A 25,714-nucleotide genomic window follows, 5' to 3' on the forward strand; every position below is an offset into this window, starting at 1 on the left:
CTAGAATCATGTTCAACTTAACACAAAAACGAAGGAATAATAACAATGTAATAATATATATACTATTATAATAATAAATAGTTGTATTGACAGTTTTTCAGCGAGCATGATTACATTTGCTCTTCATTTTTGCAGGATCATCGAAGGTTCATTGAAGGATCATCATTTTTTTTGTTCCTTTTGATTTTATTTCTCATATTTTGAAGCTTCTTCTGTTTTCCATTGAGAATATTCATCCGTACGATTTGCACTCTTGGCAATGCCGTCCAACACTGTTGCCACCAACAACACCGCTGCATTCCAAAGCTTAGACTACACCTGTGATGCATCTGGGAACAGAATGGTAAGAAACAAACAGCTATGTAAAGCAAAACTACTGTCATTAAAACACTGTAACATTTTGTTACGGTGTTATTACGTTATAGCATTTTGTTTTACAATGTTATTATAACATGTCATACCCATATTGATCAGAGATCTTATCATTGAGTTATTTTGCATTATTTATCTGAACCACTGTGTAATTGATTACCATTTCCATAATTTCCATACGAGAATAAACATAAAGCAGGTTCACCCACCAGATGTTTCCATTGTATGTAAGGATTCATATGAATCTATACTCTACACAGTTATACTATAAACATCATAACATGTCATGCTGGGTTACTGTAAGTTAGACACCCATTAGCCACATTAACAACAGTAACAACTGCTGCCGTGAAAGGGGCTTTATAAATACATCTGATCAATTGCATTACATTATTGATAACAAAATGATTGTGTTCTCTCTCATTGTGCCTGTTAGAATGGTGACAGTGTTTTCTTACTGTTACGTGGGGCGTTGGCTGTTATATCTAATGCTGTGCCAGCCAGCCAGTTGCTGCTGAAACTGCTCTCTCTATGTGTTATACTGGGACATTTATCCTCCTCTCTTTCTCTTCCTCTCTTCTCTCTCCTCTACTACGCTCTCCCATCACACTGCCCGCCCAATGTAGTCCTGTTGCTAAGCAACAACCATTGCCTTAAATAAACCGACTGCCGACAGAAATTGTGCCGGAGATATCGAATAGTGCCTGAGTGTGTTATAGGGTTCACACAAAAGGCAATAACAAAATAGTCTTTTGTATTATATGTCATCTATTTTTTCCATGTCTATTAGTCATGTGTTATAATAATGGTATGTTGTGTTTCATTGAAAATGTGGTGGATTTTGACAATACGATAGAAGGCGACATGTCCATGGAATCCGACAGCACTGAATGTGCCTGTAGTGGCGGACTGTCGGTGTCTCCAAACGAAGCATGATTTAGGGCTGCATATAAAACATGACGTATTCTAGAATTCTGCCCTTGCGGTTACCTCGTTTCCACGCTCCTTGATTTGTATAATTTGGTGACATGGGGGTTGGTGACTGCTCATCCTGGATAGAGTAGCACTCGGAGGGGCCACGCAGTACCAATACTCCTGTGGTGGAGCCAGGCTAAACCAGGCACTAGTAGTTTGTCCCAAATGGCATTCTATTCTCTATATACTGTAGTGCACTACTGTTGACCAGGGCCCATATTGTTCTTTGCACTTTGTAGGGAATAGGGTGCCATTTGGGACGTCGCTCTAGAAAGGAGAAGGGAAATCACTACTGGAGAAATAAACAGCAGATAATGAAAATGTACAGTCAGATAATCGTATTAATCTTATATAAGGAGGAGATTGGATTTAGAAGATTATGTGAATGATTTTAGGTCAGTGGATCCACGTACTAGATACTACCGTAGATTTACTACCAATAATGTGCCTCCATAATATGACTGCTTATAAGACTGCCTTTAAAAAGTCCAGGCTGTTTGTCATCGGCAGCTCCCAGTAGCTCCCACCTCGTGATGCTTATAGCTGGTTGCTAAGCAGGATTTGATCTGCCTCAATTAATTGTTCAGGCTTGTCTCCCTTCATAGCCCCACAACAGACTCAGTAAGATACTCAGTCAGTACATGTTTTTCAGTCAATATTGAACCCCGGTGGCCTGTATTCATAAAATAGTCTTAGTTAGAGTAGGAGGAGTGCTGATCGAGGATCAGGTCCCCCAGGTCCATATCACCTTATTCATTATCATCTAAAAGGCAAAACAGATCCTAAATCAGCAGTCTGAGACGTTTTATAGAAGCAACTACATTAGTATTATCATATGTTCCATCAACCCCAGGGGTACTGCATCGGGGTAGACAGAAAACCCCAGGGGTGCTGCATCGGGGTAGACAGAAAACCCCAGGGGTGCTGCATCGGGGTGGACAGAAAACCCCAGGGGTGCTGCATCGGGGTAGACAGAAAACCCCAGGGGTGCTGCATCGGGGTAGACAGAAAACCCCAGGGGTGCTGCATCGGGTAGACAGAAAACCCCAAGGGTGCTGCATCGGGTAGACAGAAAACCCCAGGGGTGCTGCATCGGGGTGGACAGAAAACCCCAGGGGTGCTGCATCGGGTAGACAGAAAACCCCAGGGGTGCTGCATCGGGGTGGACAGAAAACCCCAGGGGTGCTGCATCGGGTGGACAGAAAACCCCAGGGGTGCTGCATCGGGGTAGACAGGAAACCCCAGGGGTGCTGCATCGGGGTGGACAGAAAACCCCAGGGGTGCTGCATCGGGTGGACAGAAAACCCCAGGGGTGCTGCATCGGGGTAGACAGGAAACCCCAGGGGTGCTGCATCGGGTAGACAGAAAACCCCAGGGGTGCTGCATCGGAGTGGACACAGTTTTATTAATCAAAGGCAATGTGCTGGATGGGGTCCACACACACACACACACACACACACACACACACACACACACACACACACACACACACACACACACACACACACACACACACACACACACACACACACACACACACACACACACACAGTGTCTTTGTAACAGTGTCGTTAGGGTATGTGTCTGGGTGAGGTCAGGCTCTGTGCTGTCCCGCTCTCAAAGAGACATTCACATCCCATGTGTCCTATTGTCTTCATCCTAAAGCGGAATAGGATGGAGACCTATTGAGAGACCTTAAGTTCAACAGTTGGAATTGATAAATACTGTATACTGTTATACTACAATTAGAATCACATTACACATTCAAACTGCCTGTCAATCCTATGGGTGATGCTTACTATGCATTTCCTGTCAACTTGCGATTCTAAACTGTTCATGTGAGGTTGTGAAGACTTGGAATGTTTACAGTAGAGCTATACAGGGAATTCAGGGTACAATTTTAGGGTCAAAGTTGACACATTAGATTAGCTAGTTGTGGGGACTGATGTCACATTTTGAATATGGTTGGTTTATGAACTTGTGATTATACCTGATTCTACTGTGATTATACCTGATTCTACTGTGATTATACCTGATTCTACTGTGATTCTTCCTGATTCTACTGTGGTTCTACCTGATTCTACTGCGATTATACCTGATTCTACTGTGATTCTTCCTGATTCTACTGCGATTCTACCTGATTCTACTGCGATTATACCTGATTCTACAATGATTCTACATGATTCTACTTTGATTGTATCTGATTTTACTGTGATTCTACCTGATTCTACTGTGATTCTTCCTGATTCTACTGCGATTCTACCTGATTCTACTGCGATTCTTCCTGATTCTACTGCAATTCTTCCTGATTCTACTGCGATTCTACCTGATTCTACTGCGATTATACCTGATTCTACTGTGATTCTACCTGATTCTACTGTGATTCTACCTGAATCTTCATATTTTTTTCCCATATTTTTTTTCAAATGTCCCCTTTATTTAACCAGGTAGGCAAGTTGAGAACAAGTTCTCATTTACAATTGCGACCTGGCCAAGATAAAGCAAAGCAGTTCGACACATACAACACAGAGTTACACATGGAGTAAAACAAACATACAGTCAATAATACAGTAGAAAAATAAATCTATATACAATGTGAGCAAATGAGGTGAGATAAGGGAGGTAAAGGCAAAAAAAAGGCCATGGTGGCGAGGTAAATACAATATAGCAAGTAAAACACTGGAATGGTATATTTGCAGTGGAAGAATGTGCAAAGTAGAAATAGAAATCAATGGGGTGCGAAGGAGCAAAATAAATAAATACAGTAGGGGAAGAGGTAGTTGTTTGGGCTAAATTATAGATGGGCTATGTACAGGTGCAGTGAGCTGCTCTGACAGATTGATAATATTGTGTTGTGTGATTGTTTGATAGAGGGAGAGCACGATACTGGACACAGAGCTGGCACCAGACGAGACATCCTCTAAAAGCAACACCAGCTGTAAAGAGGGCCGGCCTGCTGGGAGAAAACACAAGCACATCTCTGTAAGTAGATCATTGTAATAATATCTTTATTGGACTTTTTCTCAACCCATCAATAAACAAACAGTGTCAGAAACAGTGTCATGCAGAACTGAAGGCTACACACACATTGTAGGTTTATTGTAAAACTAGCAGAATATACCATTTGTGATAGGGGAAACACTGTGTCGAAGGCTGTGAATCACAGAGTTGTCATTGGGAATTGTTCTCTTGCGAGTTTCATCATCCAATTATTTAAATTCTACAGTTTCACCGAGGCGATACGTTGGCACATGATAATTATTAGAATATGGCTATTATTAGTTAATTATTGCATTTTATCCATGCTGGCTTTCACGGACTACCTGAGACATGAAACAGATAGGTGAAGGGCATATAGGCTGTTGTCAATTTATTAATTAGCAATTTCTCTAAATGGGTAATGGAAGCACTTCAACCAGTTCATCTCACTGAAACTGACCAATTAGCTAGTGGAGTTCATCTCACTGAAACTGACCAATTAGCTAGTGGAGTTCATCTCACTGAAACTGACCAATTAGCTAGTGGAGTTCATCTCACTGAAACTGACCAATTAGCCAGGGGTGTTCATCTCACTGAAACTGACCAATTAGCTAGTGGAGTTCATCTCACTGAAACTGACCAATTAGCTAGTGGAGTTCATCTCACTGAAACTGACCAATTAGCCAGGGTAGTTCATCTCACTGAAACTGACCAATTAGCTAGTGGAGTTCATCTCACTGAAACTGACCAATTAGCTAGTGGAGTTCATCTCACTGAAACTGACCAATTAGCTAGTGGAGTTCATCTCACTGAAACTGACCAATTAGCCAGGGTAGTTCATCTCACTGAAACTGACCAATTAGCTAGTGGAGTTCATCTCACTGAAACTGACCAATTAGCTAGTGGAGTTTATCTCACTGAAACTGACCAATTAGCTAGTGGAGTTCATCTCACTGAAACTGACCAATTAGCCAGGGTAGTTCATCTCACTGAAACTGACCAATTAGCTAGTGGAGTTCATCTCACTGAAACTGACCAATTAGCTAGTGGAGTTCATCTCACTGAAACTGACCAATTAGCTAGTGGAGTTCATCTCACTGAAACTGACCAATTAGCCAGGGTAGTTCATCTCACTGAAACTGACCAATTAGCTAGTGGAGTTCATCTCACTGAAACTGACCAATTAGCTAGTGGAGTTCATCTCACTGAAACTGACCAATTAGCCAGGGGTGTTCATCACACTGAAACTGACCAATTAGCTAGTGGAGTTCATCTCACTGAAACTGACCAATTAGCTAGTGGAGTTCATCTCACTGAAACTGACCAATTAGCTAGTGGAGTTCATCTCACTAAAACTGACCAATTAGCCAGTGGAGTTCATCTCACTGAAACTGACTAATTAGCCAGGGGTGTTCATCACACTGAATCTGACCAATTAGCCAGTGGAGTTCATCTCACTGAAACTGACCAATTAGCTAGTGGAGTTCATCTCACTGAAACTGACCAATTAGCTAGTGGAGTTCATCTCACTGAAACTGACCAATTAGCCAGGGTAGTTCATCTCACTGAAACTGACCAATTAGCTAGTGGAGTTCATCTCACTGAAACTGACCAATTAGCTAGTGGAGTTCATCTCACTGAAACTGACCAATTAGCCAGGGGTGTTCATCACACTGAAACTGACCAATTAGCTAGTGGAGTTCATCTCACTGAAACTGACCAATTAGCTAGTGGAGTTCATCTCACTGAAACTGACCAATTAGCTAGTGGAGTTCATCTCACTAAAACTGACCAATTAGCCAGTGGAGTTCATCTCACTGAAACTGACTAATTAGCCAGGGGTGTTCATCACACTGAATCTGACCAATTAGCCAGTGGAGTTCATCTCACTGAAACTGACCAATTAGCTAGTGGAGTTCATCTCACTGAAACTGACCAATTAGCTAGTGGAGTTCATCTCACTGAAACTGACCAATTAGCTAGTGGAGTTCATCTCACTGAAACTGACCAATTAGCTAGTGGAGTTCATCTCACTGAAACTGACCAATTAGCCAGGGGAGTTCATCTCACTGAAACTGACCAATTAGCTAGTGGAGTTCATCTCACTGAAACTGACCAATTAGCTAGTGGAGTTCATCTCACCTCATCAATCCATTTTTTATGGAATACCTCATAGGTGTACAGAGCGCCCATTATCAGCAACCATCACTCCTGTGTTCCAATGGCACGTTGTGTTAGCTAATCCAAGTTTATAATTTTAAAAGGTTTTATAATTGATCATTATAAAACCCTTTTGCAATCATGTTAGCACAGCTGAAAACTGTTGTCCTGATTAAAGAAGCAATAAAACTGGCCTTTAGACTAGTTGAGTATCTGGAGCATCAGCATTTGTGGGTTCGATTGCAGGCTCAAAATGGCCAGAAATGAAGACCTTTCTTCCTAAACTTGTCAGTCTATTATTTTTCTGAGAAATGAAGGTTATTCCATGCGAGAAATTGCCAAGAAACTGAAGATCTTGTACAACGCTGTCTACTACTCCCTTCACAGAACAGCGCAAACTGGCTCTAACCAGAATAGAAAGAGGAGTGGGAGGCCCCGGTGCACAACTGAGGAAGAGGACAAGTACAGTATCTAGTTTGAGAAACAGACACCTCACGAGTCCTCAACTGGCAGCTTCATTAAATAGTACCCGTAAAACACCAGTCTCAACGTCAACAGTGAAGAGGCGACTCCGGGATGCTGGCCTTCTAGGCAGAGTTCTTCTGTCCAGTGTCTGTCTTCTTTTGCCCATCTTAATCTTTTCTTTTTATTGGCCAGTCTGAGATATGGCTTTTTCTTTGCAACTCTGCCTAGAAGGCCAGCATCCCGGAGTCGCCTCTTCACTGTTGACTCTTCACTTCACTTTTTTTAATTTAAGACATTTTAGAGTATGGCTGTAACGTAACAAAATGTGGAAAAAGTCAAGTGGTCGGAATACTTTCCTAATGTACTGTGACCTCTGGCAGGGGCCAGTTGTAGGTCACTGGGTCAAAGGTCATTGGCTAGTGTTGTGTAACACCCTGCTGACAGAAAGTGTTGTATCTCTTACTCACTCTCTCTCACACTCTCTCTGTCTCTCACACTCTCTCACACTCTCTCTGTCTCTGTCTCTCACTCTCTCTCAAACTCTCTCTGTCTCTCACTCTCTCTCACACTCTCTCTGTCTCTCACTCTCTCTCACACACTGTCTGTCTCTCACTCTCTCTCACACACTGTCTGTCTGTCTCTCACTCTCTCTCACACACACTCTCTGTCTCTCACTCTCTCTCACACACTGTCTGTCTCTCACTCTCTCTCACACACTGTCTGTCTCTCACTTTCTCTCACACACTGTCTGTCTCTCACTCTCTCTCACACACTGTCTGTCTCTCACTCTCTCTCACACACTGTCTGTCTCTCACTCTCTCTCACACACGGTCTGTCTCTCACTCTCTCTCACACACTGTCTGTCTCTCTCACTCTCTCTCACACACTGTCTGTCTCTCACTCTCTCTCACACACTGTCTGTCTCTCACTCTCTCTCACACACTGTCTGTCTCTCACTCTCTCTCACACACTGTCTGTCTCTCTCACTCTCTCTCACACACTGTCTGTCTCTCACTCTCTCTCACACACGGTCTGTCTCTCACTCTCTCTCACACACTGTCGGTCACTCTCTCTCACACACACACTCTCTGTCTCTCACTCTCTCTCACACACGGTCTGTCTCTCACTCTCTCTCACACACTGTCTGTCTCTCACTCGCTCACACACTGTCTGTCTCTTACTCTCTCTCACACACTGTCTGTCTCTCACTCTCTCTCACACACTGTCTGTCTCTCACTCTCTCTCACACACTGTCTGTCTCTCACTCTCTCTCACACACTGTCTGTCTCTCACTCTCTCTCACACACGGTCTGTCTCTCACTCTCTCTCACACACTGTCTGTCTCTCACTCTCTCTCACACACTGTCTATCTCTCACTCTCTCTCACACACTGTCTGTCTCTCACTCTCTCTCACACACTGTCTGTCTCTCACTCTCTCTCTCACACACTGTCTGTCTCTCACTCTCTCTCACACACTGTCTGTCTCTCACTCTCTCTCACACACTGTCTGTCTCTCACTCTCTCTCACACACTGTCTGTCTCTCACTCTCTCTCACACACTGTCTGTCTCTCTCACTCTCTCTCACACACTGTCTCTCACTCTCTCTCTCACACACACTGTCTGTCTCTCACTCTCTCTCACACACGGTCTGTCTCTCACTCTCTCTCACACACTGTCTGTCTCTCACTCTCTCTCACACACTGTCTGTCTCTCACTCTCTCTCACACACTGTCTGTCTCTCACTCTCTCTCACACACTGTCTGTCTCTCACTCTCTCTCACACACTGTCTGTCTCTCTCACACACTGTCTGTCTCTCACCCTCTCTCACACACTGTCTGTCTCTCACTCTCTCACACACTCTTTCTGTCTCACACTCTCTCTCACACACTCTGTATCTGTCTCTCTCTCTAACTCTGTTTCTGTCTCTCACTATCTCTCACTCTGTCTTTGTCTCTCACTCTCTGTCTCTCACTCCTTCACACACTCTGTATCTGTCTCTCTCTAACTCTGTTTCTGTCTCTCACTATCTCTCACTGTCTTTGTCTCTCACTCTCTGTCTCTCACTCTCTCACACGCTCTTTCTGTCTCTCACTCTCTCTCACACACTGTCTGTCTCTCACTCTCTCTCACACACTCTCTCTGTATCTCACACTCTCTCCCACAGTCTGTATCTGTCTCTCTCTCTAACTCTGTCTCTATCTCTCACTCACTTTGTTTCTCACTCTCTGTCTCACTCTGCATTTGTCTCTCAACCTCTCTCACTCTGTCTTTGTCTCACTCTCTGTCTCTGTCACACCCTGGCCTTAGTTATCTTTGTTTTCTTTATTATTTTAGTTAGGTCAGGGTGTGACATGGGGGATGTATGTGTTTTGTATTGTCTAGGTTTTTTTGTATGTTTATGGGGCAGTGTTCAGTCTAGGTGTTTGTATGTCTATAGTTGCCTAGATTGGTTCTCAATTAGAGACAGCTGTCTATCGTTGTCTCTGATTGGGAACCATATTTAGGCAGCCATATTCATTAGGTAGTTCGTGGGTGATTGTCTATGTCTAAGTTGCCTGTGTCTGCACTTATTGTTTGTATAGCTTCACGTTCGTCGGTTTGTTGTTTTGTTTAGTTTGAATAGTGTTCGTTTCGTTTCGTCTTCGTCTTCAAATAAAGAAGATGTATTGCTATCACGCTGCGCCTTGGTCTTCCTCTCTTCCACGTTACGACGAACGTGACAGTCTCACTCTGTCTCTCACTATCTCTCTCACTCTGTCTCCACTCTCTGTCTCTCTCTCTCTCATTCTGTCTCTCTTCTTCTCACAATGTTTTGGTTAAATACTTTTGCTTAAATCCTTTTTTTCTTATGTCAGTGAGAAATCAGTGGAGTTTGCTTTCAGAACTCTTCTCTGAAAATAGCTTGACAAATTTTTATTTATTTTATTTAACCTTTATTTAACCAGGTAGGCCAGTTGAGAACAAGTTCTCATTTACAACTGCGACCTCGCCAAGATAAAGTAAAGCAGTGCGACACAAACAACAACACAGAGTTACACATGGAATAAACAAACATACAGTCAATAGCACAATAGAAAAATCTATATACAATGTGTGCAAATGAGGTAAGATAAGTCAATAAATAGGCCATAGTGGCAAATAATTACAGTTTAGCAATTAAACACTGGAGTGATACATGTGCAGAAGATGAATGTGCAAGTAGAGATACTGGGGTGCAAAGGAGCAAAAAAATTTGTAACAGTATTGGGATGAGGTAGTTGGATGGGCTATTTACAGATGGGCTATGTACAGGTGCAGTGATTTGTGAGCTGCTCTGACAGCTGGTGCTCACAGTTAGAGAGGGAGATATGAGTCTCCAGCTTCAGTGATTTTTGCAATTCGTTCCAGTCATTGGCAGCAGAGAACTGGAAGGAAAGGCGGCCAAAGGAGGAATTGGCTTTGGGGGTGATCAGTGAAATATACCTGCTGGAGCGTGTGCTATGGGTGGGTGCTGCTATGGTGACCAGTGAGCTAAGGCAGGTCTTTACCTAGCAAAAACTTATAGATGACCTGGAGCCAGTGGGTTTGGCGACAAATATGAAGCGAGGGCCAGCCAACGAGAGCATACAGGTCGCAGTGGTGGGTAGTATATGGGGCTTTGGTGACAAAACAGATGGCACTGTGATAGACTACATCCAGTTTGCTGAGTAGAGTGTTGGATACTATTTTGTAAATGTCATCGCCGAAGTCAAGGATCGGTAGGATAGTCAGTTTTACGAGGGTATGTTTGGCAGCATGAGTGAAGGAGGCTTTGTTGTGAAATAGGAAGCTGGTTCTAGATTTAATTTTGGATTGGAGATGCTTAATGTGAGTCTGGACGGAGAGTTTACAATCTAACTAGACACCTAGGTATTTGTAGTTGTCCACATATTCTAAGTCAGAACTGTCTAGAGTAGTGATGCTGGATGGGCGGGCAGGTGTGGGCAGCGATTGGTTGAAGAGCATGCATTTAGTTTTACTTGCATTTCAAGAGCAGTTGGAGGCCATGGAAGGAGAGTTGTATGGCATTGAAGCTCGTCTGGAGGTTAGTCAACACAGTCTCCAAAAAAGGGCCTGAAGTATACAGAATGGTGTCATCTGCGTAGAGGTGGATCAGAGAATCACCAGCAGCAAGAGCAACATCATTGATGTATACAGAGAAAAGAGTCGGCCCGAGAATTGAACCCCGTGGCACCCCCATAGAGACTGCCAGAGGTCCGGACAGCAGGCCCTCCGATTTGACACACTGATCTCTGTCTGAGATGTAGTTGGTTAACCAGGCGAGGCAATCATTTGAGAAACCAAGGCTGTTGAGTCTGCTGATAAGAATGTGGTGATTGACAGAGTCGAAAGTCTTGGCCAGGTCGATGAATACAGCTGCACAGTATTGTCTCTTATCGATGGCGGTTATGAAATCGTTTAGGACCTTGAGCGTGGCTGAGGTGCACTCATGACCAGCTCGGAAACCAGATTGCATAGCGGAGAAGGTACGGTGGGATTCAAAATGGTCGGTGATCTGTTTGTTCACTTGGCTTTCAAAGACCTTAGAAAGACAGGGTAGGATAGATATAGGTCAGTAGCAGTTTGGGTCTAGAGTGTCTCCCCCGTTGAAGAAGGGGATGACCGTGGCAGCTTTCCAATCTTTGGGGATCTCAGACGATACGAAAGAGAGGTTGAACAGTAATAGGGGTTGCAACAATTGCGGCGGATCATTTTAGAAAGAGAGGGTCCAGATTGTCTAGCCCGGCTGATTTGTACGGGTCCAAATGTTGAAGCTCTTTCAGAACATCGGCTTTCTGAATTTAACAGTGGATATGTTTTAGTTCTACTCTGTCCACATCGCAGTATAATTAGGATTGGCTTCTTTAAAGAGCCTGGTAAGGAATGAAAAGACACAGTCATTAGTCTGATATAATAAAATCATTTTCCACAACATCAACATGTTCTAAAGTGTCAGATCTCTTGTCTCATTAGATATTAGACTCTTGCTAACAGAGTCAGATGTACATACAGCACCTGTCTCTGTGTGGGTGTGTCTGTCTCTCATTCTCTGTCTCTTTCTCGTTCCCTGCCTCTGCCTGCCTGCCTTCCTGCCTGCATGTCTCTGTCTCTCTCTCATTCCCTGCCTGTCTGTCTGTCTGACTGCCTGCCTGCCTGTCTGTCTGTCTGTCTGTCTGTCTGTCTGTCTGTCTGTCTGTCTGTCTGTCTGTCTGTCTGTCTGTCTGTCTGTCTGTCTCTCTCTCTCTCTCTCTCTCTCTCTCTCTCTCTCTCTCTTTCTCTCTCTCTCTCTCATTCCCTGCCTGTCTGTCTGTCTGCCTGCCTGCCTGTCTGTCTGTCTGTCTGTCTGTCTGTCTGTCTGTCTGTCTGTCTGTCTGTCTCTCTCTCGTTCCCTGCCTGCCTTCCTGCCTGCCTGTTTGTCTCTGTCTCTCTCTCATTCCCTGTCTGTCTGCCTGCCTGCCTGCCTGTCTGTCTGTCTTTCTGTCTCTGTCTCGATCTCGTTCCCTGCCTCTGTCTGCCTTCCTGCCTGCCAGTCTGTCTTTCTGTCTCTGTCTCTCTCTCTCGTTCCCTGCCTGTCTGCCTGTCTTTCTGTCTGTCTGTCTGCCTGCCTTTCTGCCTGCCTGCCTGCCTTTCTGCCTGTCTGTCTTTCTGTCTCTGTCTTTCTTTCACTCTGCATCTGTCCATCCTTCCGTCTGTCTGAGACAATGGACGCTTCAGACATGATGTTGTCAGTGTTGACAGACAGGCCAATCTCAGTGTTGACAGACAGGCCAATCTCAGTGTTGACAGATAGGCCAATCTCAGTGTTGACAGACAGGCCAATCTCGGTGTTGACAGACAGGCCAATCTCAGTGTTGACAGACAGGCCAATCTCAGTGTTGACAGACAGGCCAATCTCATCTCGCTAGAAGACATGCTCTACTTTCCTTTGCTGTGACCTAGTAATGGAATTGTCTCTGAAATGCTTTTTAACACTATTTTTAGGCAGTAGTCTCTAGCAGAGACACTGCGGAGAAGAGATCGCTCTCCCACCAGCTCACATTTCTTCTTCAAGCATTTTCAAAGGAGTTCATTTTGTTAGTCACTAAAAAGAGGTGTATATCTTGTGATCAACATGTTAAATGAGATACTTGACATGTGATTTTTATATGTACATATCTGAAAAGAGTAGAGGCATGCCTGGTGATATAGATATACGATTATATAGATTTACAATGTAGTTGAATCACGCGCAGATAATACCAGCCAGATAATGTTGTTTGGCTGTGTTATATGGTGTCATTGGGTTGGAGAATCTCTGTTCTTCTGCTGGAACAGAGATTAGTAAATACTTCTCTTTACAGAATGAAATGGTTTCCAGGGATGAGTCCCACGTCAATAAAATGAAAGATTTCCTGCCTTTGACAAAAAGCCAACATTCCTCTCATATTTCTGCACTACAGTGATGCAGTGAATAGCTGAGTTACAGCACACAACCAACGCACAGCGAGTTCCCAGGGTTTCTGACTGTAACTCAGTTATCTACATGAGGTTAGGGTTAGGGTTTGGTACAGTTCGACTCTATTGACGGACGTTTGGCGTTCCAACGGTTACAGGAGGGAGGCAGACAGGACCTCAGGCTACTCAGGCTACTGAAGCATACCAATACAATTTACATTTAAGTCATTTAGCAGACGCTCTTATCCAGAGCGACTTACAAATCATAAGGTGAATGCACCAATTTGTAAGTCGCTCTGGATAAGAGCGTCTGCTAAATGACTTAAATGTAAATGTAAAATATAATTAATACCGATATACTGAATTGTGCGTTTCATTCAAATAAAGATTAAAGTGATGCAGTGAAACTTAAACAAAATACTTGTACTAAAGGCCAACTGCTTATAGAATAAAAATGACTCCATTGTCCTTAAGGGGAATTGGCTAACAACGTGAAGTGATTGGCAATAATATCCACTCCAATATAATCTTTGTAATAGCTTATCTCCTTCCTTTACCTGCAGGCGGAGGGCAGTGTGTCTGTGAAGGACAGTGTGGCCGGAGGCGTGGGCAACAGTCTCACCGGGGTGGCAGCGGAAAGAGAGAGAGTGTCTGTGGCGCAGGTGCAGAATGGAGTCATGAGAGGCGGGCACACAGACAGAGACAGGACCCAGGCTGATGCCAGCAGCTGCCCCAAGCAAGAGAGGAAAGGTCCAGAGAAGAACGGGTTACCAGGTGCCCCTGGTTCCTCCAGTGCCAGTCAGGCTGAAGACGGCCCCCCGGGACCACCCACCCTCCTGCATCAGAGCCGGAGCCCCCCCTCCCTGGAAAACAGGTTTCTAGTGAGCCGGGAGCCGAGCCGGGACGAGCAGGACGACTCTGAGAAAGACAAAGAGGAGACTCTGACAACTCCGCCACGTAAGAAACGAGGCAGGCGGAAACTGGAGCGCCCAACGAAATGTGAGTCCTGCCTCCTGCTTGGTGACATTACTGTCTTCATTCTCACTACATTCCTGGCACAGTCAGCTCTGCACTGGCTGAACTGACAGGCAATGCCAAGTGAATGAAAATGAACAATGTATGGTTTCTCCTTGAACGCTGTGGCCATTTTGAATTATTCTTCGGGTGTGTTCAGTGTGGATGAATTTAACACAGTAATGTAGAACATGTTAAATAAACAAAAGATTGTAACCGTGTAAAACGCTTTAAATAGATCTGGAAACAGTGACCCTGGTCACCTCTGTGCCTCCCTCTTATCTCCCTCTGTCTCTCTTCTCTCCCTCTCTCTCTCTTCTCTCCCTTCTCAGAGGGCAGCCAGGCTGTCTGTGTGTGTGTGTGTGTGTGTGTGAGAGAGAGGGAGAGAGAGAGAGAGAGAGAGAGAGAGAGTCTCTTCTGTTGGGGCCGTGTTTGTGTATGGGTATATTGCTCTCTAAGTGAACCTAATCCACATGCTGTATGGCCAGATATCGTACCTCTCTAAATTAACCTAATTCACAGGGAGGGAGGGACGGAGGGATACATAGCAGGTTGAATAAAGGGAAGGGGTTCTGCCATCCAGCCAAAGCAGGGTTCCTCTACTGGTGGCCCGTTGGTGCTTTTCTTTGGCCTCCCAAGTTTTCTGAGCCCCCCAAAAATCTATATTTGTTTGGGAATTTTTCATTGTTGGACATAAAAGACTGTAAAAATGACAGGAAATCAGCTCCACGTGATTACATTTTGAAATCTGTTCCACAGTGTTCCCACACATAATAGAATGACGTATACAAATGGAAGCAAGGTTTGAAATGATTGTGTTTAGTAAAATATTATATCTGTTTTGGCTTCTTGCGGTCAATTTGCAGTCTACAAATGATTTGTAATTGACCATCTGCTCAACAAAACAAATAGTCCCGTGGTTGAACCTGGTTGATGATCCCTGATCTACAGGGCACAGCACGATAACTACAGCAGTTTAGAGAGAGGAAGAGGGAAGGATTAGGTGAACTGCATGAGCGCTAGGAATACGAGAGCTGGAACGCCCCCAAACTGGCAAGGTACAGGGTGCATCCCAAATAGCACCCTCTTCCCCCACATAGTACACTACATTTGACTAGGGCTCATATGTGCACTGTTAGGGATTAGAGTATTTGGGATGCCGACATAGTGCCGACATAGTCTCAGCCAACTCTTCCCTCCCTCCCTCCCTCCCTCCCTCCCTCCCTCCCTCCCTCCCTCCCTCCCTCCCTCCCTCCCTCCCTCCCTCCTCTCCTCTCCTCTCCTCTCAACGTAACAGAAACTCCCTGACCTTGGCAGAAGCCACTATAACGTAAAGTAACTCCCACTCTGCCTGCTTCACTCTGGTTATTTTAGTCACTTATTCCTATTGATGAAACTGAGAGAGAGGTGGAGAGAAAGAGAGAGAGAGGTTGAGATAGCGAGAGGTGGAGGTGGAGAGAGAAAGATAGAGAAAGTACCGTACACAATCTTTAGAGAGGGAGGTAGAACAAGAGAGAGGTGGACAGGGAAAGAGAGAGAGAGATAAAAACGGTGAGATAGAGGAAAAGGGGAGGTGGAGGGAGGGAGGGAGAGAGAGAGAGAGGTGGAGAGAGGGAGGGAGAGAGAGAGAGAGAGAGAGGTGGAGAGAGGGAGGGAGAGAGAGAGAGGTGGAGAGAGGGAGGGATAGAGAGGGAGAGAGAGAGGTGGAGAGAGGGAGGGAGAGAGAGAGGTGGAGAGAGGGAGGGAGAGAGAGAGGTGGAAGGAGGGAGAGAGAGAGAGGTGGGGGAGGGAGAGAGGGAGGGAGAGAGAGGTGGCGAGAGGGAGGGAGAGAGAGAGGTGGAAGGAGAGAGAGAGAGGGATGGAGAGACAGAGAGGGGGAGGGAGGGAGGGAGAGAGAGAGGTGGAGGGAGGGTGGGATAGAAAGAGAGAGGTGGAGGGAGAGAGAGGGGTGGAGGGAGAGAGAGAGAGGTAGAGGGAGAGAGAGGGGTGGAGGGAGGGAGGGAGGGAGGGAGAGAGGTGGAAGGAGGGAGAGAGAGAGAGAGGAATGGAGAGAGAGAGAGGTAGGGGGAGGGATGGAGAGACAGAGAGGGGGAGAGAGGTGGAGGGAGGGTGGGATAGAAAGAGAGAGGTGGAGGGAGAGAGAGGGGTGGAGGGAGGGAGGGAGAGAGAGAGGGAGAGAGGTGGAGGCAGAAAGCGAGAGAGAGAGGTGGAGGCAGAAAGAGAGAGAGAGAGGTGGAGGCAGAAAGAGAGAACCAAGTTGAAAAGGCCTCTCTTAATGAGCGTGGTCTAGTGAGTGTAGGGTGTAAAGGTTGTGTATGGTACTTCAGTGACAGCCCCAGGGTAGTTAAAGCAGAAAACATGGTCTGCATCCCAAATTGCATGTCGGGGTAAAAGGGGACTTTGAGACGGCGTACCAAATGGGCCCTGGTCAAAAGTAGGGCACTATATAGGGAATAGGGTGCCATTTGGGATGTGCCCATGCTATCAGGATGTTCCCACAGGCCTCTCAGAGCTCAAGTGTTGTAATCGGGCTGGATAATACAACTCTTCAGTCTGCTGTGTTTTCTTCAGCTGGGCCGTCCGGTCTTTCAGGGTATGGTAATAAAATGGTTGCATTCTGTGTTTCTCAATGTTGTGTCATTACGTCCTGGGATGTGTAGCAGCTACACACTGTGTTTCTTCACCTTTTCAATAGATATTGAGGGTTGATATGAAAACAGTGTATTGTTTTTGTTGGGGCGTATCAACCCTGTTCCACTAATGTGCACACTGCTCAACAGGGATCATAGCTATAAAGACTGTTGTTGTGAATGTGAGTCAGTTGCTTTTCCTTGGACCTTCTCCCTTCCTGCCTCTTGCTGCTCTATGTATTCTAGAAATAGAACAGGCTTGGAAGCTGTAACCCTGGGAAACTCATGGCTACACTCACAATAGCTGCCTGGTATTTTGATGCAATCATTTCCATGGTAATGTAGAATGTTCATTAAAATGATGCTAACTGATGTAGCTCATGTAATGGAATGTATTTGTTGTAATGTCAGTTGAGTTGACTCAACAAATCACAGCACAGTGTGAAAGGTACACCTCCTGCTTGTACTTCCTGGCATGGTTACAAAATGGCTGCCAGTCCACCCATTATGCCATCATTGACTTGAATGGGGACGTCCGTTGTATTCATTCTAGTTGAATGTGGTTAAAAGTCATGAGTCGTAATGCTGTTTGAGTTGGGTAGTGTCCATGCTCCTTCGTTAACCTCAACTCTGCTCTGCTGAGCGCAAGCAGGTAAACAATGCTGCTTCAGAACGGATAACGCGCCTTTGTAATCACAGCTGAACTGGGTTCAATACTATTTTAAAAAACGATTTCAAATCCTTTATCTGGGCTCGATTGAGCTTGCCTGGTGTAATGGAACCAATAGAAGAGTTGTGCAATCGCCGCCCATATGGCAATCTGACTCGCAGACCTCAGGAAGTCATTTCATTCACCGCCAGATATGTGGGGAAAGCCCCAAGGCTGCTTCCCCCATGGCGCTCTATTCCCTATGTAGTTTAACTGCTTCTGACCTGGTCAAAGGTAGTGCACTGTGTAGGGCACAGCGTGCCATTTGGGACAGAGCCTCGTTTCTGAAGTTCATACTGTTAGTGGAGAGTAGGTTAAGCTACATTTTATTACTAGAGGCTTGAGGAAGTATATTTTCTGCAGCATTTAGCCTACAGGAAGTGTGTCAGTTTCCTTTTCTGTATATTTTTATCACACCACCAACGGCTGTGTGGTTTTGTATTTCCAGGCCAGGTATGTTATGTTACGGCTTAGTGTGCAGTTTTCCATCCATCCACCCGCGCACACACACACCCGCACACACACACACACACACGCTCATGCACGCACACACACACGCTCATGCACATGCGCACACACATGCACACACAGACACACACACGCACACGCACATGCACACTCACACACACAGACATGCCCACACACACGCGCGAACACACACGACAGACAGCTAGTTTTAATCGAACCATGTGCTCTAACAGGAAATGCAAAACATATTTCTTTGGGGTGAGGTGTAGATAGGAAACATCCAGCAACATTCAGTCAGGCTGGGTGTGGATGTACATAGTCAGGCTGCCTGGGAAGTGGATGATGCCCTACTGATTGGACCATGTTAGTGAATGGTGAGTGTGAAAGCTGTTGGAGAGAGAAGGAAGAGAGACTCCTGTTTCTACTATAAGTATTACTACTTTATTACAGGGAAGTTGTTGGAACAACACTGTTCCAGAAGCAGAGTGCATGTAATCAAAAAGGCAGGGACTAGTCGGTGTAGCACACGTCCATACTGGCTCAATTCCAGCAAGTGCGTAGAGATCCCTGCAGAGATGTTATGTGGACCTAAAGTCACACAAGAGAAGCAGTGAGCAGGCTACAGTGTGTTGTTTTTTTCTGCTTAGTGGCGTGGGGTTGTGAAGTGGTACGAGCTATGGTCTCCTCTCCTCTCCTCTCCTCTCCTCTCTCTCTCTCCTCCTCTCCTCTCCTCTCCTCTCCTCTCCTCTCCTCTACTCATCATGGTTTTACCACACCAAACCTCTGTTGCATCAACTCATCTCAGCCTCCATCTCTTTAGCTGACTGACTGCACCAGCAGCACCTGCACTTGTCTATTCTCTGTCCCTCAGCACATTGAGGTGCCTGAGCTTCACAGGAAAGGGCCTACAACAGGGATGTTCAATTACCTGTGGCTTTAGTTTCTACCTGGCAGCTGAGAGAACCAGAGTGAATTAAGGTCATCTTTGGGGGGCCATGGACGTTGTCTTCAGACAGCTACGTCGTTCTGACACGTCTAACTTTCCTAAGACAACGATGCCATGTGGTGAATAGACTTCTAACCCAGCCAGCAGACTTTGATATACGCTGCTAAGGTGACAGGCTATTGTGACAAGCTTAGCTAGCCCACAAGTGACTAACTACAGGTCAGGCAGAACTCTTATGAATGATTGAGGAGATCCATTGATCCTGTGTTGCTGAGTGGCTTTGTTTTCTCTGTCGATGCCAAGGTGACTGTGGCTGTAGTCTCTCTCGTCTCCTATCTGCTGAGATTACTCTGACTTTTGGCTCGCCCACAGGAACACGTTATTGAATGATTGCTCCAGTGTCACTCACTGTGTTTCCCTCTAGATGTGGAGCAGAAGGAGGACGGAGGTGATACAGCCAAGAACCAGGTAAGTCATCCACTGTCTTCATTATGCTGGATTGTGTTACATCATCAATCAATTCATCAATCCATCCATCAACCAGTCAATCAGTCAGAACACTTCTCCAGCTTCTCGCATGAATTTAACAATGGTAGAATGTCTCTCCAGCCGATGCTTACATCAGTCCTATGGTGGATCTAGTCTAACGTTCAGACTGCTGTATAGACAAGTACAGCCTCCTGGAAACGTTTGGAGGAATGGGATGTATCCTCTTCAGACTGACCTTTGGGGTTGGTGATGTTAGCTGTTGGGGATGCTGAACTCTGTTCTCCTTTTACAATATCATTTTTACAATATCATGACCTCTTGGACTTGTGAAAGAAATGGTACCTATTGGCATATAGATCTGAGATATCAAATACACTTGGTGCCCAGTCCGACATGGGAAGGTCCTTGCGTTGGCCAATGACGTCAGCGGGCTCGCCAAGCCAGGCTGTGATTGGTAGAGAGTGAGACAGTATAGTGGGTTGCCAGGGCTCTGGAAGAGACAGTTTGTGCTCCTTGCTGTTTGACCAGTCACACATTGTCTGCATTGGGCTGCAGTTTTGTCAATGAGTCATCATCCTTTTCTGGAGCACCCCCCCCCCCTACGCAGCCCCCCTCCGCCCACACCCCAAAAAAGACAAAGAGCAAAATATTGCTTCTCTGGCTAACTAGCAACAGTACTAGCCAGCAGTTTCAGCAGTGATAGCATGAAACTGTTTGCCTGAGTCATCTACCTCCTTTACAACCATGCAAAAAGCAGAACAAACAAACAGAAAACAAGTACGTTAGTTAATTTCTTTATTCCGGTGTTCTTCTTTGTATCCCTTTAAACAGGGAGTTGGAGGCCCTGGGACAGGCAGGCTGCGTGGCTCCGTCAGTCTGCGTCAGAGGCCCATGCCCAGAGTAACCTTCCAGGCCGGTGACCCATATTACATTAGCAAGAGGACCAGGGAGGAGTGGCTGGCCAAGTGGAAGATGGAGGTGAGTACAGTACCACCCACCGGATGGCTGGCTAGCCACTGTCTCAGGCAGGGTTTGACTCTTAAGGGTGCCCAATGTGTCTTGGGGGTGCCCAATGTGTCTTGGGGGTGTCCAATGTGTCTTAGGGAAGCCCAATATGTCTTAGTGGTGCCCAATGTGTCTTGGGGGTGCCCTGGGGGTGCCCAATGTGTCTTGGCGGTGCCCAATGTGTCTTGGGGGTGCCCAATGTGTCTTGGGGGTGCCCAATGTGTCTTGCGGGTACCCAATGTGTCTTGGGGGTGCCCAATGTGTCTTGCGGGTGCCCAATGTGTCTTGGGGGTGCCCAATGTGTCTTGGGGGTGCCCGATGTTGATATTTTCACAATTGTGGGGCTTATGTGTGGGCTCTAGGGCTGACTCCAAAGATTTGAATCATTGGTTGGGCCCTGATTTGTTATGGAGAAGATTTGTTCCCAGTCCTCTCTAGCCATCCTGTTATTCAAACCTGGTTTCAGGGACCACAAATGGTCCAGAACTGTCTGGCAGGGTTTCCAAGATTCCAAGAGTCCAATAAACAGGCCATTCTCAGCAAAGTGGGCCGGTATTTGTTGGGTTCTCTCACAGCCAAGTGTATTTGATAGGTCATTGATATATCATAGAGATACCATTTATTTCATTGTTTTTGTAGGTTGGTTGAGTTCCCAGTTTCCTTCCTGTCTTTGTGTCTTTGTAGGACCTACTTCAGGGCACCATTGTTGACCAATGATAAATGACCGCTATGTTGTTGCTCACTTTTGTGCTTTGTTCCCTCAGTTTGGTTCCCACTATACAGCCCAAAGTCACATTATAGGCATGGACTTGCACCAGTTAAAGACTAATCTAGCCTCCACCTGAATCCAAACTGAGCTTAAATTTATTAGCCATGTAATGAACTAATTGGAAATCCAGTAATAATGCAAGGAGGGAGGGAGTAAGGGAAAACCAAGAAAACCAACGGCGAGACTAATAAAGTTAATTTACGATATCAAGACTAATAAAGTTAATTTACAATGCTGAGACTAATAAAGTTAACTTACAATATTGAGACTAATAAGCAAGTTCTTCTGTTGTTACAACCACTTCATTATAGTTTATGTTGCAGTAATGTGGCTGCCAAATGTACATCCCTATAATAGGCTATTGCATTGGTAGTTTCTGAAACCATGCCTCCTCCTGAATGTGACGTCACAGCATTCCTACTCCTACTAACCCAATGTGACGTCACAGCATTCCTACTCCTACTAACCCAATGTGACGTCACAGCATTCCTACTCCTACTAACCCAATGTGACGTCACAGCATTCCTACTCCTACTAACCCAATGTGACGTCACAGCATTCCTACTCCTACTAACCCAATGTGACGTCACAGCATTCCTACTTCTACTAACCCAATGTGACGTCACAGCATTCCTACTCCTACTAACCCAATGTGACGTCACAGCATTCCTACTCCTACTAACCCAATGTGACGTCACAGGATTCCTACTCCTACTAACCCAATGTGACGTCACAGCATTCCTACTCCTACTAACCCAATGTGACGTCACAGCATTCCTACTCCTACTAACCCAATGTGACGTCACAGCATTCCTACTCCTACTAACCCAATGTGACGTCACAGCATTCCTACTCCTACTAACCCAATGTGACGTCACAGCATTCCTACTCCTACTAACCCAATGTGACGTCACAGCATTCCTACTCCTACTAACCCAATGTGACGTAATGTACTCTACTGCTTATTCAAGCTGTGGGATTTCATTTCAGATCATTAATAACTCTTTCTCAAACAATATGTCATAAATCCTTAGAAATGTTTCCCTCCCTCCCTCCCTCCCTATCTCTTTCTCCCTATCTCTTTCTCCCTATCTCTTTCTCCCTATCTCTTTCTCCCTATCTCTTTCTCCCTATCTCTTTCTCCCTATCCCTCTCTCTCCATCCCTCCTCCCCTCTGTCTCTACCTCCCTCCCTATCTCTTTCTCCCTATCTCTTTCTCCCTATCCCTCTCTCTCCATCCCTCCTCCCCTCTGTCTCTACCTCCCTACCCCCTCCTCTCTCTCTCTCTCTCTCTCTCTCTCCACCACCCCCTCCCCTCTATCTCTCCCTCCCTCCCCCCTCCATCCCCCTCCTCTCTCTTTCTACCTCCCTCCCCTTCTCTCCATCCTCCCCCCCTCTCTCCCTCCCTCCCTCTCTCTCTTGCTCCCCCTCCCTCTCTCTCTTGCTCCCCCCCTCTCTCTCCCCCCCTCCCTCCCTCCCTCCCTCCCTCCCTCCCTCTCTCCCTCCCTCCCTCCCTCTCTCCCTCCCTCCCTCCCTCCCTCCCTCCCTTCCTCCCTCCCTCCCTCCCTCTCTCCCTCCCTCCCTCTCTCCCTCCCTCCCTCCCTCCCTCCCTCTCTCCCTCCCTCCCTCCCTCCCTCCCTCCCTCCCTCCCTCCCTCCCTCCCTCCCTCCCTCCCTCCCTCCCTCCCTCCCTCCCTCTCTCCCCTCCCTCCCTCTCTCCCCTCCCTCCCTCCCTCCCTCCCTCCCTCTCTCCCTCCCTCCCTCTCTCTCTTGCTCCCCCTCCCTCTCTCTCTTGCTCCCCCCCTCTCTTGCTCCCCCCCCCCTCCCTCCCTCCCTCCCTCCCTCCCTCCCTCCCTCCCTCCCCTCCCTCCCTCCCTCCCTCCCTCCCTCCCTCCCTCCCTCTTCACATCAGACTATAATACTCCTGGTAGTAAGGCCAGAACTTGTAGTGAGACTGTCACTGTTACATAATGAGTGGCTGTGTCCATGGCAACAAGATGGGGGCTACCATTTCGTCTCTCACCCCACCCCTCTAGCACTCAGCCCTGCCATTGGAGCAGGCTTGGGAAGAACCCATAAGAGTGTCTGGTGGGGGGAATTATTTGCAAATTAGCAGGACATGCTGGGGTCTGGCGAGGGAAACGTGGTAAAGAACCACAGAAACAGGCAGCTGAGGTTAGGCACCGCAGCTCTCCTTTTACAAATATAGAAGCGGATTTTCTTTCAACTAGCGGCTTTCAAAATCATAAGATAACATAAAGAGGGCATTTTGCATATAAATCAGCGTGTTAGAAGAAATAGTCAGTATATTGTGATATACATTTTATTTCTTTGTGATAACATTTGCATAAGGATTGTGATGGCATTGTAGCAGCCCTTTTCCCAGGACTAAACAGAAGAGGTAAAGAAGAAGCTGGCTGGTTTGGCTGTTGTTGTTGTTGCTGCTGCTGGGTACAAGGCATCAGGTTCACCGTGTTTCTGGAGTTGACTGAGAAGGAAAGGAGCTGTCTGAACTGAAAGGGTTAGCTTAAAGGGGAATAATTCCTTTCTACTCTGTTCTTCCGTTTCTCCCAGAGAGAGAGAGGGATCACTCTTTTTAAGTGCCTTGTCTTACAGTGGACTTTTCTCTCCTTCCTCCCGCCCCTCATTCTTCTCCTAACCCCTCCCCCAGCCCCAACTATGGATATGAGGATGAAGATGAGGTTTGCAGCATATTTCCAGCCCTGTTTGCAAGGCAGCCTCTTGGCTCTCTGCCAACATTTTGCAAGTCCTCTCTAGCCAACCAGAATTCCTGTCTTCAGTCACCTGACCCTGAATTTCCAGACAAAGAAATGTTCATGCTTCTTTCTTTCTTTTTATTGAGTGATCTCCTCTACCCCAGGAGTGGGGGGTAAACAAATTGCAGCCCCCACATTGGATTAATAGGATTGTGTGCCATCGTGTATGGGTATGTGCATTGCATTATTTGTTTGCTAACATTGTGGTGGAGAGCGTGCATTAGAGATTAACCCGCATACAGCGAGAGGAATATGCTGACTTCAGGTATTTCCACTAGAGTTGCTACTGCCCATCTGTTGTCTCTCGGCAGCTTAAAGGGAAACGGTCTCTTTATGAAAGGAAAGTGAAAGCGGTGATTTTCACAAGTGCAGAGAAAACGTTTTTTTTTGTGTGTTTTTTTTAGGAGAATAATGTGATCCTGGGGGGGGAATGTGCATAAACTGTTTCCTGTTTTACAGCAGTAACACTAAGAGTTTATAATGCACACATTAGCTGTGTTAGTCTTGTGTTTTTACTATTTTTTTCCCAGGGGGTTTGGTTTTCTTCCCAGTTTAGATAAGCTACTTGCTTACACAATACATGACACTTTTATGTACATTATCAGCCATCCATTCTAGATTAGAATAGTTCTAAAAGCATTATACCTATGTTTCTGACAGACGGTTTAGCAGCTGTAGAGTTTGGAGTGTAAAGATTGAATATCTGAACCAGTTGAACTGGTTGCGGCCTAGCACTGGAAGTTCAGTGCTAGGCCCCAACCCTTCTCTCTGTCGTGTGGACTGTTGTAAGTCTACATTTTACATTGTAGTCATTTAGCAGACGCTCTTATCTAGAGCCACTTACAGTTAGGGAATTCATCTTAAGATAAATAGGTGGGTCAACCACATATTACAGAAATAGTAAGTAGAAGGGGGGATATGCTTAATGGAAATTCCTTGTAAGATGATTAAAAGCTTTTCAAGTCCTTTTGAAAGTAATTTAACCAAGCTCATCGGGTGGCAGTTTTAACAATACCACTTGTGGATTCATAGTGAACTATGTTCATATATTCACGACTGACCCTGTAATATTATTCCTAATTGTCTCCTAAAAGGACCCAATACAATGGGGACCAGATGGCGTCTTTCTGTGTATGTGACCCCCAGTATGTGTGTGTATGTGTGTGTGTGTGTGTGTGTGTGTGTGTGTGTGTGTGTGTGTGTGTGTGTGTGTGTGTGTGTGTGTGTGTGTGTGTGTGTGTGTGTGTGTGTGTGTGTGTGTGTGTGTGTGTGTGTGTGTGTGTATCTGAGTGACCCCCCCGCCTGGGCCAGTAATAAAATACACAGCCATTGTGGGGCATTATGACAACGATTAGGGCTAATGAATGCTGTTACCACATTGCTACACGTGGTTCTGCTGTGTTCATCTGTGTGTTAAGGTGTTTCAGGGTTCATTTCCTGCCTGAAAAAACCTATCTGCATCACAGTTCATGATCTGATGATCCTAACAGTCTGTTTACTA

At 45.8% G+C, this 25,714-nt stretch overlaps 1 protein-coding gene across 6 annotated transcripts in view; it reads left to right on the forward strand.

Moving 5' to 3' along the window:
* The window catches only part of LOC139563600 (DNA (cytosine-5)-methyltransferase 3A-like), a 67,338-nt gene that overhangs the window by 1,521 nt on the left and 40,103 nt on the right, over nt 1-25,714 (forward strand). For 4 of the 6 annotated variants that reach the window (XM_071382403.1, XM_071382406.1, XM_071382404.1 and 1 more), the window contains exons 2-6: nt 136-343; nt 4,219-4,329; nt 13,971-14,406; nt 19,599-19,642; nt 20,495-20,641. In XM_071382403.1, coding sequence (XP_071238504.1) covers nt 260-343; nt 4,219-4,329; nt 13,971-14,406; nt 19,599-19,642; nt 20,495-20,641 — 822 coding nt within the window. In that variant the 5' untranslated portion in view covers nt 136-259. Of the gene's footprint in view, nt 1-135; nt 344-4,218; nt 4,330-13,970; nt 14,407-18,213; nt 18,603-19,598; nt 19,643-20,494; nt 20,642-25,714 lie in introns of those variants that run through there. The other 2 variants (XM_071382408.1, XM_071382409.1) reach the window with 2 other exon arrangements.

Source organism: Salvelinus alpinus, chromosome 34 (genome assembly GCF_045679555.1).
Source record: "Salvelinus alpinus chromosome 34, SLU_Salpinus.1, whole genome shotgun sequence".
Classification (NCBI taxonomy): domain Eukaryota; kingdom Metazoa; phylum Chordata; class Actinopteri; order Salmoniformes; family Salmonidae; genus Salvelinus; species Salvelinus alpinus.